The sequence below is a fragment of the Anser brachyrhynchus genome (genome assembly GCF_964034855.1).
Source record: "Anser brachyrhynchus genome assembly, chromosome: 11".
Lineage (NCBI taxonomy): Eukaryota > Metazoa > Chordata > Aves > Anseriformes > Anatidae > Anser > Anser brachyrhynchus.
Window position 1 is genome coordinate 819,135 of NC_137706.1, and position 17,080 is coordinate 836,214.

The following is a 17,080-nucleotide window of genomic DNA, read 5'->3' on the forward strand; positions in this document are numbered from 1 at the left end:
TGCAATTTTTCCTTATAAGGGAAACAGAGATGTTCTGCATTACTTTTTTAAAGCCGCTAAGTCGCCGCAGCGATGCTGAACCTCTCGGACGCCTATATAGGTTCAGACGGAGGACTCCGTCCCTGTCCCTGCGCTTTGGGGGTACACCCTGAGCTGCTGCCCCCTGCCCCAAGCCCGGGGGCTCCCCCGCAGCCCGGGCAGGCACCAGGGGTCTGGGGGGACCGGGGGGACCGGGCAGAGCCCCCGGCCCGGGGGTAGGGGGGCGGCTGGCCGCAGGTGCCCTGCCCGGATCCCTCCCACCTCGGGGAGGGGGAAGCACCGCCGGCCCCAACCCCGGAGTCCCCCGGGGTGGCGTTTTGGGGGTGGGGGGGTACATTTTCGGTCACCTCTCTCTCGCGAGAAAGCGGTGCGCGGGCGGTCCTTGAAGAGGACGGGGGGGGGAGTGAGAGGAGGGGAAAAAGGAGGAGGAGGAGGAGGAGGAGGAGGAAGAGGAGGGAGGGGGCAGCTGGAGCCGCAGCTGGAGCCGCGGTGGGTGCAGCGGCCGCAGCTGGAACAGCAGCGGGAACGGCGGCCGGCGGCGGCTCCAGCGGGTGCGGGCTCCGAGCGGGGCGGGCGGGCTGGCCGGGGGGCTCCTGCCCGCGGGGCTCCCACCCGGGCTGCCGGCGAGCCCCGGCGCTCCCAGCCGCCGGTACCCGCTCGCGGGTCCCGGTGGCGGGGAGGTGGAGGCAGCGCCGGCGGGCGCGAGGACCCTGCCCCTGACGCCCCTTCCTCCCTTCTCTCCTCACAGCTCGCCTCGCAGACGTTTCCGCGGAGGCAGGGCGGCGGGCACCGGCGGACTTCGGCGGCGGCGGAGAAGAGAAGAAGGAGGAGGAGGAGGAAGAGGAGGAGGAGGCGACGGCCGCTCGCAGCCCGGGGGCTCGGGGGACGCGATGTGGCGGGGGCGGCTGCTGGGGATCGCCCTGGGAGTTGCCGTGCTGTGGGCGTCCCAGGGGGGCGCCGCCGCCGCCGCCGGGCACGCCGAGGGGGCAAGCGGCAAGGAGCTGCGGGCCAGCAGGGCCAAGAGGCGAGGACAGGGCGGCGGCGGGCACGACGCGCTCAAAGGGTAGGTGTGGGCCGGGCCCCCCGGGGCACCGCGGAGGTGGCTGAGGGAAGGGGAGAGAGGGGGGACCTCGAGGAGGCTCGGGGATGCCCCCAACACAGGCCCGGGGGGCTCCGGGCACCGCCCACAGCATCCCCGGGGAGCCGTGCTTCGTGCGGGGGGATGAGGGCTTCGCTGGGCTGCGGCTGGGCTTTGCTCGGGTGGCTCGAGGGAAGGGCGCAGATAAAGGCTCGCTGCAGGCTCCTGCATTCCTTGCGCGTCCCCTCTGCAGAAAGCAGGGCAGCGGGGAGGCCCGCCGCTTGCTGCCGGCTCTCGTCACCCCCTAAACGTTGTGCGCTGTGCCCCTGCCTTCTGGACTTGTGCTGCTTCTCCACTGCTGCTCCTGGCCCCGGCACCGCAGCTTGTGTCAGAGCTATCCAGTACCTAGAGCGAGTGAGCAACGCGTACAAGAGTGAAAACTCATCATCGAGCATCGTGGCACACGCTTAGCAGGGTGGTTTTTTTAAGGGGCAAATCCGTGTCAGGCAAAATGCTTTCCAAATCCTAATGGAACACCTTTCCTGAGCAAAAATAATTGTTAAGTCAGCTGAAAGGTATTGCATGTGTGCGCAGTTGGAAACGTAGTTCACGGTAAAGGTGAAAGGTTGCAATATTGGAAGCAAAAAGGAGGTTTCCTTCCTGAGGGGTTCTGGTGCACTGTTTCAGCCCATAGCAAGATTTTTCACTCATCCGGCAGAGAGCAAATGTAGCAAAAATTACACGGAGATAGTTATGTTTCACTAAGGGGTGCAAGATTTTTTCTCTGTTTTCCTGACTTCCCCAAGAGGAGCTACTACAGCTTTATTTTTAGAGGCCTTGATGGATATGCTTTAATTTCTTGCTGACTTCCTCACACTTACATAGTACATTTTATTTATATGCAGATTGGAAATCTTGGCCTTTTTTAATGTTTGCCTAATTGGAGAAGGTTTATGTTTTAGGGTGGGTTCTTGTTCTGCAAAAATGGATGCAAGCTGTCGGTATTGTTTTTCAAGGATCTGATCAGGGTCAGACTCTCTTATTTCATTTCCTCATACCTTGTCACCAGAGGAACAGTTGGATGGAGTAGGTCTTTTCTTTGACAAAAGCTGTTCTTGAAGTTGGGGGCTATTGGGGTTGTTGGGTTGTACTAGTTGGGGACTAATTGTAAGTAATAAAAAATTATCAGGAAAAGTATTTTCTAGAAAGAACCTTATTTTCTTCATGATGTTTTAAAAAACTTTCTCATTTTAGAACTCTGAGTTAATATCAGGCTGACAAACATCACTTTCTGATCAGTGGGATAATATATGCCACCTAGCACATGTGCACTGCCTTGATGGACTTAGTGGGAGTTAGAGGCACGCAGCTGAGGATAAAATTTCTTTGTTGAATATGACCGTGCTGTTTAGATAGTAATAATAGTGCATCACAGATGATATTTCAATTTTAATCATTTTTGAAGTCCAGGATGGGTTAGGATAAGTATTCAATCTTATGGGTTGATTCGTATGTTTAACTGAAGCCTTCAGCTTGTGTACTTTGCAGTGATTCATCCCCATCCTTTTATTGTATATTATCTGTGAGTTCCATATCAACTTAGTGATCTGCAAATCTAGAGTTAATGCTAATATCAATTTTAGGTATTTTATATCTTGGTCAAATATTTGGAATTTTAGAGTTCTGAATGAGTGCCCTTGGAAGGCAAATTCTTAAATAAAGTATGATTGCCAGATGTTCTGAGATACAGTAAAGACAAAACAAACCATTAGTTTGGTTGATAACTTTTTTTGTAACTCTCATTCGAGGCTGAGAGTAGAGTGCATAAGCTGCTTGGAGGAGATGGAAATACCTTTGTTAACACCCAGTCATCTTTATCTTTGTTGGGAGAACCCTGCAGGACATTTCCAATTCAGAAATTGCGAGTGCTTCCTTAGGTGTGGTAGTGTACTGTACAGTATGAATAAAAAGAATTGTCATTTTAACAGACAAGGTTGGAACTAATTCTTTGGAAACCCAGATGGAAAACGTATTTTGAATGTACAGGAACTGTATATATGTTAGACAGGGAAAATTCATTGTTATTGAATGGACTAAAACACTAAAAATATGATTTTACAAGAAGTTTTTTTTTTTTTTTAACTTGCTCATCAGTACAAATACATTTGGGAATCTGAGAGTTGTAATGCAAATCATAACAGATGCTGGGAAACTTTATTTTGATGTTATTGTAGTTGACTAAGACTGCTTTTCTTTTTTTCTTTTTTTGAAATGAACTCTTGCTCTGATTGTAGGAGCATGGGGTTACATTTTTAGACAAATTCTTTTAAGTTTAGACTTTTTATTTGCTTGATTATAATTACTATTGAAAGGGTCTTAGCGTTTTAAAATATCAGGGAAAGTCTGTATGTGGATACTAGTCTTTTATGTAAAAATGAAGAAGTCTAAGATCTGTTTCGTTTCTGGCGATTTTTCACACAACATTTTTTACTGCAAGCTGTTGATTGCAGGAGATGTTTGCTTTCTTCCCTGTGACCTTTGCCTCATTGTTTATACTAGTGAGCTGTCTGAGCACATAATACAGTTCTATAAGTATTTTTAGCTTTAATAATTATGAATTATGTGGAAAAGCCTCATGTACTCATTTTAAGGCTTGAAGCTTGCTGCTCCTGTAGTTAGAACTGATCCAACTATTAAAACATTAGCACTGAAGTCTTTGTAGTGCCCAGTATGTTTGGTCTAAGGCAGTGTGTGTTTACATGCTGGTACCTGCTGCCTCTAAGTGAACAGAAAGCAATCAAAAGAAAGGCAGTAATTAATTTCAGCATGTAACTAGATATGTCATTTGCATATTCCCCATTCAAAGAAATGTTGCTGGAATCTGTTGTGGTTCAGCAAGTAAAAATAATAAGCATCTTATTGAGACATTTTTATCCACAGAACCCCCAAGGCTTTAACACAAACGTTAATGTGTTGAATTATAAGGCATCAAGCCGTTATCCTGCTATTCCTTAAACACCGAAAAATATAGCATCAATTTTTGAAGAAATAAAAACTACAGAACCGGGCCATGAATGGGAAGTTCTTTCTAAGCAATACATTCTTGAAGTGAACCACTTATATACATTTCAATCATTTGAATATAAAGCCGAAAGTAATTTACTGTTGATTTAATTGGTGCTTTACTGCATACAAGAAATATTGTGCTTGAAGATCTTAGAATTAATTAGGTTTTCCCTTTTTCTGGTGATGCTAGACAAAGACCTCAAATTTAATGATGATCAATCAGTTCTTAATAGGATTTTAAGCACGTTTATCTGCCTTTTTATCAGTATAATGACCGAAGAAAGCAATTATTTGCCTAACAAATAGCTCAGCAGAAATTTTGAGAGACCTAAAATTTCTTCATACATTTGTGCAAAAGTGATTTAATTTAATTGTTGTGAAATTGAAATGATAGTGAATATTGCAGAACATAATAGTTGGCTTCAATGAGATTCATAACACACTTGGATTAAAGCTATTCAACAGGTGATTGGGCTTTTGGATCAATTTCTGTTGGTTGTGCTCACAAAACAAAGTTCACAGGTTTACTGATAGGCTTGCTTGAGTAAACTCAGTTGGATTTGATCCTTTTTATGCATGACTGCTCCCTGAAATAAAATAAATCTTCTAAATCTATAATATAATTCCAGTATTCAACTATATAATTAAGGCTTCTGGTTTTCTTTTTAAACCAATATTTACCACTAACAGCTTGGTGAAGAAAAGCAGACTTTCCGTACCGGTAAATATTGGTTTATACTGAAAAACCTCAAACATTTTTCTTGCCACTTTTTGGCCTGCACACCTCTGTTTGGCTGCTAGTGCCACACCTTGTCTGTGTCACGCTGGGAGCAGGAGGGAGCCTGGATACTTGGGGATAAAAAGTAATTAAAAATGCACTAGAAACAGAGCCCTTTGGATTGCCACCTGCCAGCCCTGTGAATTTTCAAATATAAAAGCAATGCCATTAACTGTTAATATAGGGCAATTAAGAATACATGCAAATTACTGTAATAGCTGGCTTCCAGGCGGAATGGCAGACTTCCTTCCAGCTTTCGGCGCCTTACGGCGTAAAGCCTCTGTGGAGGTCTCCTTGGCAGCTACACGCAGCATAAGGTTCTGCACCTCTCCGAGTTTCTTTGCCGATGGCCGTGATTTTATTTTTTATCATGATTGTTACATTATCCTGTACATAAATGGAAATCTAATTCAAAAGTGAAATGAGTTCATAGATCTTGGCATCATGTCTCATGTACATGTTTCCTTTCTCCCAGTAGGACCATATAATGTGATTTGATGTAGGTGTGACTTTCTCTGGGGAGCGGGATGTATGGACTAGGACTAGCAAGAGGCCAGCACAAAATTTATTCTGCAGCTGGCAATAGCTGTTATCAATCCTTGCTGAAGGGCTAATGCTTAAAGAGGGAATAATGTATGATTTTCAATTCTGATTGTATAGATAGATGTCTTCCCAAATGCCACGGTGTGTTTTAATTCCGTTTTTGAATATACTAGTTTAACCACTACATATAAATTTTTATTTACATTTGATACTTTTAATGAAAGCTGTCTGACAGTAGTCATCAGAAAAGTACTTTTAATGTACTCAGTATTTATTTCCCATTTGATGATAGCAAGTCACTGCTAGAGCAGACAGTGGAAAAAGGCTACATACAATAAATGGTACAGCAACGTTCTTGACATGCTGTACAAAACGTGGTTGTGTTGGAACTATTGTAAAATTGGCTCACGGGGCTCGGATGAAACAAGTTTCCTGTCACCAAACCCCGCTTTGCCAAGACAACATGTTGAAAATCAGGACTTGGATGTAGTTATTTTCCTTTCTTCCCTTCTTTTATTTATTTATGTATTTATTTAATTATTTTGGCCTGCATAGTCCTTAGCTATACCAGGTTGGCCTGATACATGACCCAGGTGCTGCAGGGTAAGTCGCAGCTGGCATGCAATCCGTTCGTACTTTGTGTCCAGAGGGGAGGAGAAATTCCCATTGTGTTTGCCACTTTGTGTCTCATCATAGGAAGGTACATTCCTGTTCTCCATTCTGGAGATGTCCTGTGCAAGGCTGTTTGTGGCTATGACTAGCTGGCTGGCCAGTTAGAAGGAGATCTTTGCTACAGCTCTTACTCAGAAAACAAGAGACGCTGTAGATAGCACAGTTTCTTCCCACTTGTTCCAGGTAATCATTTTCTTCCACAGTTATAAGATGGGATTATCTAACATTTTGTGTGGTTTTATCTGTCTGGAGCCTTTCTGATCTCAGTTTGTAGTTGTTCTGTTGAACTTCCGTTGAGGGAGACAGGTGGTGTTCACTCTTTAGAAACTGGATACTTAAAGGACTGGGGGGGAAGAAGAACACCTGCAGAGAGCGCAGCTGATTGCAGCACAGTGCGGAGAAGTAATCCTCAGGTTGCGGCGCAGGTTTCCAGAAAGAATTGTTTGGAGGAGACTGAAGAAGCCAAGCTGTGGCTCTGAAAATACTTTCTTCAGTAAAGGGCCAGTTTAAGGCTTGCACAAGTAAACTTCTTCCTTCTTGTTAGCCAACACAAGCTACATTTTGTGTTCAGTGGCAGTTCTGCAAGTTGTTCACCAGATTCAGTCTGATCTGGGTGTGTTTGCTCTGTTACCTGGATAAGCTCCTCTACGTGCAACTGCACAGTACAGCAGTGACAGAACATTCGGACTGTGCTGGGCTTGACGATGCAGACTTTGAAGTAGGCACAGGGATGCTCTCAGTTCTTTGGGAGCAATGGGAGGATCACTTGGTTAGGGTTTGGCAGGGAGAGTCTATCTGTCTGCTTCATTTACAGTGATTCTTATTGAATAAAATTGCAGCTTCTGTTTTCCTGTATGCCTGTTTTCCTTTCCTGCAATGTGTCGTTCAGCGGTGCTGCTCACTTAGGATAGTCTTGTTTATTGTCATTCATCTTCCATCCTGCAAATGTTGACTTTGAAGCCTCTCATTATTAGAATATTACTGCCCAAAATGCAAGACCTAAACAATTTAGCTACATGGATCACCAGAAAAAACTTCCTCTTGATAGATGTGTATGAGACATTGGCTCACTGGAGGCCCTCTCTCCTTAAACAGAGCTTAGGAGCAAGGGATCTTTGCATTTGTATGGATGGAAATAGTAAGAGATTAATCATTAGTTTTTTTGCTTGCAGTAAGATCACCTTCCATCTCATTCCTCTTCTTTATCTCCCTCCTGATCCTTAAAGACGAACAGGACATAGATGCATGTGTGTCACTTTGGTCTTTCTCCCCAGACTCAGTAAATATTTTTGTAAAATGGAACAATTGTGGCCTGGAGTGTTTCTGATTATCCATCACACTGGGCTGGAAAATATGTTTGTAGCTCTTCAATCTTGTATTGTGGACGTCTCTTTTGATTGTTTTCACATCGGTTCTGACTATCCCATTTCAGTGTTGTTTTATTATTTTTAGGATTTCAGACCTGCAGAACAGCCTCATTCATGTTAAGGCTGATGTATAGATAGAGACATGAGAAGAATCATTTTCTGGTTTTGTGACAGTTCTGTAATGTTTGGGCTCTTCTCTGGAAGGTACATTGGAAGGTAAAACGAAGCCTGTTAGATTAAAACCTGTGCCTTCTGTTTTTGCACGTATATCTTCACTGAGGTATGAAGTACTTCTAGCTTTTATCTGGAACAATACTTTGAATGTTGACTTGCTGGAGAATCTGTTGTTTTCCTTTCTACTTCTCATTTTGTGAAATGATTCATGACCATTAAAGCCTCAGAAATACCAAATGAAAGCCGCAGTTCTTTTGTCTACAGTCTTAATCATTTTCATCCCCTTTTTCAAGCTTCCCTCTCATGTTTTGCTGGAGGACATCAGAATATCCAGTGATGTTCAGCTGAGGTTTCAAAATAAGATTTGTTTCCTTTCAGGAACATTTTTTTTCCTGTCTCTTTTCTCCTTTGTTTTTTCTCTCTGATGCTTCTTATTTTTCTCTTCCCTGTATAGAGAGTAAATTACGAGTGACTGCTAGGGACAAGGTGAGCTATAACAGTGGGATCAATTTTCCTGTTGCGTGACAGCAGACGTACAGTTAACTGACCTTTAGAAAGCACAGCGTTGCTGTCCCAGCAAGGAAAGAGTCAGAGGGTAGGAGACAATGATGTGGAGGGAAGAGGAGGAACACTTCTGTCTTAGATAAAATAAATCTTCCAGTAGCCTAAGGGAGAGCATTTTATAAGACAAGTTAAAGGCATTGCTTAACACCTGAGGACACTTGCTGACAAGCATTGATACAGCTGTCGGGTTTATGAGACTCTCCGTAAGCGCTGGGATGTGCTCCAAGGCAGGGATGGTGGGTAGCACCGGAGAGTACCTGCTGGATCCCTCCTGCTGACCAGCCATGCTTGTCTGGCCCAGCAGATAGTTTTTATGGTGGTATACTCATGCCTAATACTTGTGTCTTACGCAGTCATGTGAATTGGGTGTCGAACTGGACCCACTGACATTCTCATGTGGAACAAGGAGGGAGTACGTGCCAGAAGCACGTTTGTCCCTGGCTATGATTGAGAACAATGCCTGGCTGTCAGGTTAGATGGGTCTGTCCCTGGAAAAGACACAGGCAGATTTTGAGAGCAAGTGCGGAAGAATTCACTTAATGTCAAATACTGTTGTCAGGTTGTCACAGTTTTTAAATACTGTATTTAGCTGTCACAGTGTGATGGAAGTTAGGGTTAGAAAAGCGCTCAGTGTTGCTGCAGGAAACTTGCATGTCATTCTGAACTCTTGACTTGCACATAGGCCAGAGCCAAAGACACCCGTAGAGCTCCTCAGCACGTTATTTTTTTAGTTGAACTGAGCCAGGATTCTGGGACAGTGGTATCCTTACTGTCAGAGTGAGAAATAGTTATCATATTAGGCTCTCTGCATGGCACAAACATCCAGCCTCACTTATTGCATGGCAAAAATGAATATATCAGAAGCAATCCTTTCTATATAAAAAGCATATTTTGCTTAAAAATGTGTACTTATCCTTTGTAGGATAATAGGAATGATTTTTTTTTTTTTGTTTACTCTGAGTCTTGCATTGTTTCCTAGAGTTTCCTTTTAGGCGGATGAAATAAGTAGCTTCCAGAGTCCTCCTCCTAGCAGTCAGGCAGCAAGAAGATTTCTAATTTGTGCACCAAATATCTGGCTTCTAGGTTGTTTAGGTGGAAACGGACCTCTGAAGGCTGTGCAGTTCAACCCTTGCTCAAGGCAGGTGAACTTAGGCTGGGTTTCTTACAGCTCTGTCCAGTCAAGGACATCTCTAAGGATGGAAATTCTTGAGTCTTGCGTTCAGCTCTAGCGGAGTCAACGGAGTGGGGCCATTTCGCACTGTCAGCATTTACTCTGAGGTGCTGAGGAGTTTGGGGAGGTATGGAAAGCTGCTTTATGACAGAAGGTATAGATCTGATGGTGTCTCTGGAAAAAAGCTTGTAAAAGTTTCTCCTTTTCACATTCTGGAGTCTTAGCTACTATTTCTTGGTATGTTGGTTATCTCCAGACTTAGAGGACCACGTTTTTCAGACTACACTATCATTTCTTCAGGTACTGTTTCTCATTCTTTTGAACTCCTGGTGCAAGCTTGGAAACACCACCCAAATTCTAGGTGGGAACGATCAGCAAATAGTTCTGGGTACAGTTTTAGCCACATAAGAAGAAAAGTAGGCAAGGGCTTTTTTGAAAATAACAGATGGCTGATGATACTGCTTTAAATTGTCTCTCTTATGCCAGAAAACTGTGTCCCTACGTTATGTTAAAAATAGGCCAGCTGCTGCAGCCAGCGAGTTAACTGAAGTCCTTCATGAGGCATTTTCTTGCAACGAAGAATCCCTGCACGTTTCTACAGGGAGAGGAAAAATGGGCTGAGGGAGTGATGAGAAACCTTCCTCTGTGTCCCTGCACCTCGGCTCAGCTGTATCTGGAGATCAGCTATCTCCCGTACTTGCTCAGCTGTACCTGCCCACTCTGTCTCATCTCTCCACCTAATTTATTTGAGACCCACGCTTTGGGTTTGATTCAGCCTGGGTTACGCCAGAGTTGGCCAGTGCATGGCAGTGCTGCTGACGGAATTTCGGCCCGAAACCTTGCTTGCAGCAATGCTGGAAACTCTTCCTGCCGTGGGAGCAGCTGGGGGGCAATGCTTTCTTCAGGAGTGGGCTGTCATTTCCTCGAGAGGTCACAGGCAGCGTGAAGCGGGATGCACAGCATTAGCACAGTCCCGAGCAGGCTGCAGATTGGGCTCTGGCTGTGTGTCTGTCGGGGCCTTGCAGAGGACAGCCGTGATGCTGGAGGTGTCCCCACTGCTCCTGTGCTGGGTAGTTTCTTCTTAACACGGGTAGAGGTTCCCTGCAGTTGTTCCTGAAGAAATCTTCTACTTTGATGCATGCAGATGCTGTCAGCCAAACCTGTCATTCTCAAGCATTAGTTACTGGAATTTCTGGATGAATGTTTTTCTCTTCACTGTTGCAGTCATTTTCTAGTTGATGACTAACATCCTTTGATAATTATTTAACTCATTTTGCTACTGAATTTGTACTTGCATATCATCAAAGATATAATTTCTTGTTTATTTTGGATGCCTTTGATGAAACTGGATATCAGTCAGTGTCTCTCAGCACCGTACCATTACAGAAATCCTTTATGGTTTACAAGTTCAGAAGTGACTCCAAAATAAAGAGAAAGCCTTCCTCCTTCCCCTCTCCTTACCTCAACCTTCCCCCCACCCAAAAAAAAAAAAAAAAAAAAAATTGAAAGCATGTTGAACCTGTGTTTTTCAGTGTTTTGTCTCCTTGCCTCCTAAAACTTCTACAATGGTCAGGACCCCAAGAGCTTTAATACGCGTGGACATAGTGGATTTGCTCCCCCTTGCCATCCCGGTCTCCATGATGGGCACCATGTCGAGAGCTCGCTGTGTTATGGGAAATGTGTTCCACTCCGCAAGAGGAGCGAGGCTGGGGTTTAGGAAGCGGGTGTAGGGCTGCTGCCTCTTTTGCTCCTGAGAGGATCTCAGGATCCCTCAGCTCTCCTCATCCCTCTTCTGGCTTGGGAGTGACAGGAAGGTGCTATGGGTGCCTTTTTACCTATTTTACCATTACAAATCAGGTTTTATTTTATTACTGAGCTCTGTAGTGCTGTTCAGGAAAACAGTTTTATAAGAATATAAAATGCTTCTTTTTTTATTCATAGCCTGTAATATCAGCAGGAAAATATGTTCTATTAAACCAAGTGGTGGTTAAATGTTTAAATTAAATACTACGATAGAACCTTTGAAATATGATTGATAGTGTCCGTGATTTTACATGAGGTAGATTGTTATCCTTTCAAATACTTTATTTATTTACAGGCATTTATTGCTATAGTGTTTGATCACCTCATAAATATCAATGAATTTAACCTTCAAACTTAACTCCTTTTAAAGACATTTTACAAGTAGACACAAGTAAAGAACACTCCTTTCCCTCTCAAAGGAGCCTACAGTAGAGCTTAGAATTTAATACAGGTTTCTTTTATGAGCTAGACAGCAGCTTTCTGACGAAAAACTGTTCCACTGGAAAATGCACTTGTCAGACTCAAACTGTTCCATGGAAGTACAGTTTGATGACTTTTTTTTCTTCTTTTTTTTTTTTTTTTTCACTTTCTTGTTTGAAAGCTAAGCAGGCTGCCCCAGAGTTGGAGCTTCTTGGACGTATGGCGTAGTCTACCATGTGGACAGCCTCAAGACTCTCAGGGTCTCTGACTTAACGGTTGCTGGCACATCTAGGTTTTCCAGAGCCCCATTTTGGAAAAAGATTTTAAAAATCGTGTTTCTTCATGGCACAGGTGTCTGCTCCTGATTCTTAACTTGGTCCAGATGGTCCCCAAAACCATGTGCTTGACAAGATGGAAATTTGACAGTGTCTGTGTGTCACTTTATGGTCAGCTGGTTACAGATTATTACCAACGTGGATCAGAAATGGCTGGTTTGTGCCTGTAGTTGTAACAGGTAGCAACAAACCCATTCTGTCTGCCTTAGTAAGTTCCATTATTTCTTCTGACCAGAGAAGGTGAAAAGCAATCTCACTTGTCTGCTTGCCAGTCTTACTTGGCAGATGATCATGGAGCAACATTTGGCATTGATGAACAGGGAACTCTAGGAAAGTTACATGGTTATAGCCCTGCAGGGAAGTAGCTGACATTACTAAAACTGAATACATCGGAATAATATGAATAAGAAGAGTGCAGGAAGGGAAAAGGGCCCTGCAACATGCCCAGTTGTGTTGCCCATGGCCTCAGTTACCACTTTGCAATTATACAAATCTCGTGGAAGATAATGGTAGTTTGCTTTGACTTGAGTAGTTTCTGGCCAAGCACTTAATGAGAGGACTAGGTGTCACTGAAGTTGTTGTAATCAGAATACTTGAAATTATATGAACAATGCAAATCCCTAAATAAATACAGTATAAAAATCTTGTTATTTAGAAAATGTACATAAATAAATGTTTGTATATATTAAGATTGTTTTTCTTAAGTTGCCTCACCATATGAGGTAACTGTTGTTTACTTAGCAGTTGCAATACTAGGGATGAAGAACTTTCTGAACGACCAAGGACAAAACAATAATAAAACCCCTTCCTAAAACAATAAACACTTTAAATCTGTCTCTAATCTGTGTATAATATTTTAATAAAGCAGTTTCTAGGAAGTACTAGTTTATAGATAGCTTTAGTTGCATTAATCTATTGAGTAATTGCTCATAATAGTAATATATTGTAAAATTTTCATCTGATAAGATTGAGACATACAACAAAAGGAGGCGTATTTTTTCATTTTTGAAGCTATGCCTTACTAGCTTTACGTGCGTGGATGCGTTTTATGCATTAAATGAATGGGACAACTTACATTAAAAAAAAAAGTTATTAGTGAGGGGCATAGAACAGTTTAAACTTTTCTATTTTTACCAGTGAAATCATAGGAATACTGCCACATCCTTTCAGCTTTTGTTGTAAACTCTTTTTGTATACTTTTAAAAAAAGGAAATACGGGTGAGAGGGATGGGATGGAAAGAAAAATTCCTATGGATCCATCATTTAAGACGTGCAAGAAATACTTACTGCAGTAGCCTTCATTTGTATTTCACATGGCCCTATCTGTCTACATGCACCCACATCCTTGATTTTTTTTGACAGTAAGTCAATGTTAATGAAGCATTTGCGTATTTTGGCTCATTTGGCTAATGTCATGATTGGCATGTCTCACTGATACATAGACATGTAGTTTTGCTCAGGGACAAAACAGGGAACAGTAACAGTGCTTTAGACTAAAGCAGAGAAGACAAGAAGCTTAAAAGTTATTGTTCAAAAGGCACTGGATTTCTTCTGTATTCATTAATGATGATGGTTATGATCCCTCATTCTGTATTTAAGTGGATGTTTTGCTAGAAAACTCTGAGTTACTTTTTCAGATATGGGTTGATAGGAGGCAAGTTTTGTCCATTCTGTTCCTGTTGTTCAGTTGTTACTGATTTGATTTCATGCTTTATAATGTCATCGTCAATTTGTAAGAGTGTAAGAGTGTATGTCACATAAAAAAACCCAACAATCTAAGGCATACAGTTCTGCTAAAAACATACAACACTTTCAGATTTAATTATTGAAATGTATATTGCAATGATTTACTTTTTCCATCTTTATGACTCTACTGTAGAGCATATTTCTGAGTAAAAATAAGAATTTGTTCTTTTTTTTTTTTTTCCAGACCGAATGTGTGTGGATCACGTTACAATGCTTACTGTTGCCCTGGATGGAAAACTTTACCTGGTGGAAACCAATGCATAGTCCGTAAGTTAATCTAGTTATATGTTATGACTGAGGGTTTATCTTTGTCCCTGTATGTCAGGGTATTTTTTTAATTGTATACTAGAACAGAAATGTGTTTCTGTATGGTTTCAATAACAGCTGCACATCATTTCTTTACCATTTCAAATATATTAAACTAATATACAGAGTTTTGTGGGCTGCAATATAGTGATGTGATACCAATATTTAACAAAGGATTAATCTCATCCACATGTTCTGTTTAAGTCTGTGGTAGAGGGATCCAAGGGGTGTGTGGACTCTCAGGAGTGAGTAGCTGTGGAATACGTTAATCTATTTAAGTAAATGGAAGGAGGCAACAGCACTGGGCCAGCAAGTAGATTTGCTCTGCTTGTTTGGACCATATCCCTGAAATATATATGTAGAGACATAAATGTATACATACGTACATCATGTTGCTGTATACATATCACGTGTAATATTACATTGTCCCAGAAATAATTCCATAAGGCTGATAAGAACCTCTCCAGAGATACTGAGGCAATGTGCTCTCAGATGGTAATTATTACACTGCTGTGTCTGTGGTGCAGCAATAAAGACAGCATTGTAATGCTGCATAAGAGCCATCCTTCCTCCAGGAGTCATTTGGTAAAATGGACCACAGTTTTCCTTTTCCAAGGAAATCTCCCTACATATCCAGCACAGCCCGTGGCATGTTCCCAGGCTTTTTCGGAAGAGACTGGATGTTTAAGTTTTAGTTGTTTTTTAGAGTTGGAGATGAATGGCAGGAACCCTTTTGGATTCTGTTGTACACAATTTAATGAGTTTATAACTATGGGTGTCATGGAACTGAACGCGTATTTTCTATGAGGTGGTTTTTTATGTGTTTGGGGTTTTTAAAGCATGTTTTAAAGGCATATATGTTTTATTTGTAGCAATTTGCAGACATTCCTGTGGGGATGGATTTTGCTCTAGACCAAACATGTGCACATGCCCAAATGGTCAGATAGCCCCCTCCTGTGGTTCAAAATCAAGTAAGTATTTCTTCCGTGTCTTTGATATTGTTTTGTGTCCGTGAAACTAGTGAGGTATGCAAGATAGTTCAGTGCTGAATATTTAGGACAAATTACTTCTGAGTCACCAGATGTACGTGACCACAGGAAAGAAAGTATAGCCTCCTATGACAATACTGAATAATGACTCAGAAACTAGCTATTGGAGATGCTCTTCTTTGCCAAATTAGTTTTATTGGAAGTTATATTTATTTGCCATTTTGTAACACTAATTCCAGTCTTTGTTTGCTTTCTGGAAAATGTCTTACCTTTATTCAACACTAGATATGCACAGATACACCGTTCAGAAGTTGTAATAATAGAGAGATCACTGTTGGCAATTGGCTGAATTTATCTTGCTTTGTAATTCTTCTATAATTTTGGGGGTTACTAAGCCAGACACTATGCCGTCTTTTACAGACATAGGCCTACTGATTTGCAATGAATTCATCGAGTATTATAGCATTTCCTTGCCAGGCTCAGTACGCATCTTCTGAATCTAATGTTGCTGAACTTATTAAAGTGATGCTTTTGTAGGTGCTGGAGGTACAGAACTGGTCAAGGTTTTTAAGTGGAACGGCTTTTCGTCGGCAAAAAAAACATGCATTGAAAATGAGAATTTTCAGAGAGATGACTTTGTCTAGAAGTGTTCGAATTTCAGGTTTTCAGGGAAGGTTTCCTAGATCCGTAATAAAATAAGTAAAATGAAATTAATACAATGAAACAAAGAGCTCAGTGGTTAATCATGGGTAGAGTATCTGATACGAAGTAGGATCTTGGTTGGGATAGTGTCTCAGTTTGTATCTGAGATGCCAGCTGTAATCTTAATTGTATTCTCATATAAATATGGTGTTTGTCTCTTAGATATAGAAGTCTTTGATTTTTGTACAAAATAGGTAGTTTTAAGGATGAAATGTGACGGAAAATTTTTTGGTGCAAATGTCCATAACTATCTGAACAAGATATTGACTGAAGTCAGTGAGGAATGCACTCAACTGACATCTGTAATATTATGAAAAGCCGTCAGCCTTTTCATTTTGAGTATCTTTTCAGACTCAGTGTGTAGTCTGCTTGGTCCCCATATTTTACCTTGCCATTTTCCTGCTTTCCTAGTTGAAAAGTTTTCCTACATAACTGACCACTTCAGTTTGAGGCTTTAGCATCCTTTTCATGCAGTTAACAGTGGAAAAACAATAACAACTGTGGAATGTAATGGAATGGCATATACTAAAATGGTAAATATTGTTCATAGTTCAACCCCTTTCTCATGCTCCTGCGATGTCTGTTAGTGAGAGGCTGGCGTGAGGAGCATATGAAGCTGTGAAGCTCCCAGAGAGTACTGGAAGGAGAAAGAGTACAAAACGCTGAAGAAATGTCTATGTTGTTCATTCCTGCCTGGGTTTGCAGCTACTGTTTTACCAGGTGCACACTCCTTAATCCTGTAATCTAGTAAAGGAAAGCATGACTTTCTCCCAAGTCCCATTCAGAGTACAGAAGAGATATATCCCTACTACATTTGTTTCGTGTTTTGGCATCTTTGTAAAAGGCCGGAACAAGTGGGCCTTAGTATTACCTCATTTTGTTTTAGGCCACACTGAAGTATTTTATGAGTCAAGACTTAAAAAGAAAAATAGAGTATGAGTAAAGATAAAGTTGTTCTTGTGGTTCTTCTTCTGACATATTCTACCATTGACCTCTTTAGTTTTAGCCTTTATTGGAGTTGTGTGCATAGATAAATGGTCACAAAACGACTTCACTACAGTTTTTAATGAAGCAGCTTCTAAAGATTATACCTGTTAGCTATTTTGGTTATTGTTAATTACTTCTTCTAAGTATAGGTGTTCTACCAATGAAAAGCTTTAATCAGTGCTAAGATCATCTTCCTTATACTGCTGCCTAGGTCTATAAGGTCTACATTAAAATGTTGCTTTTCTGTACACTATACCAATACATTCAGCAGTTGGTGTAAAAAATACATTGTTTATTTCTCATTTATATATGCAATAGCTTAAGATACTTGTTGTGTGTG

General features: G+C 41.9%; 1 protein-coding gene across 2 annotated transcripts in view; it reads left to right on the forward strand.

The window, feature by feature from the left end:
• The first annotated feature begins 442 nt into the window (after positions 1-442).
• FBN1 (fibrillin 1) overlaps positions 443-17,080 on the forward strand; it is a 157,489-nt gene continuing 140,851 nt past the window's right edge. The window contains exons 1-4 of one of the 2 annotated variants that reach the window (XM_080607904.1): positions 443-590; positions 788-1,102; positions 13,941-14,023; positions 14,935-15,033. In XM_080607904.1, coding sequence (XP_080464030.1) covers positions 930-1,102; positions 13,941-14,023; positions 14,935-15,033 — 355 coding nt within the window. In that variant the 5' untranslated portion in view covers positions 443-590; positions 788-929. Of the gene's footprint in view, positions 591-787; positions 1,103-13,940; positions 14,024-14,934; positions 15,034-17,080 lie in introns of those variants that run through there. The other variant, XM_080607907.1, reaches the window with a different exon arrangement.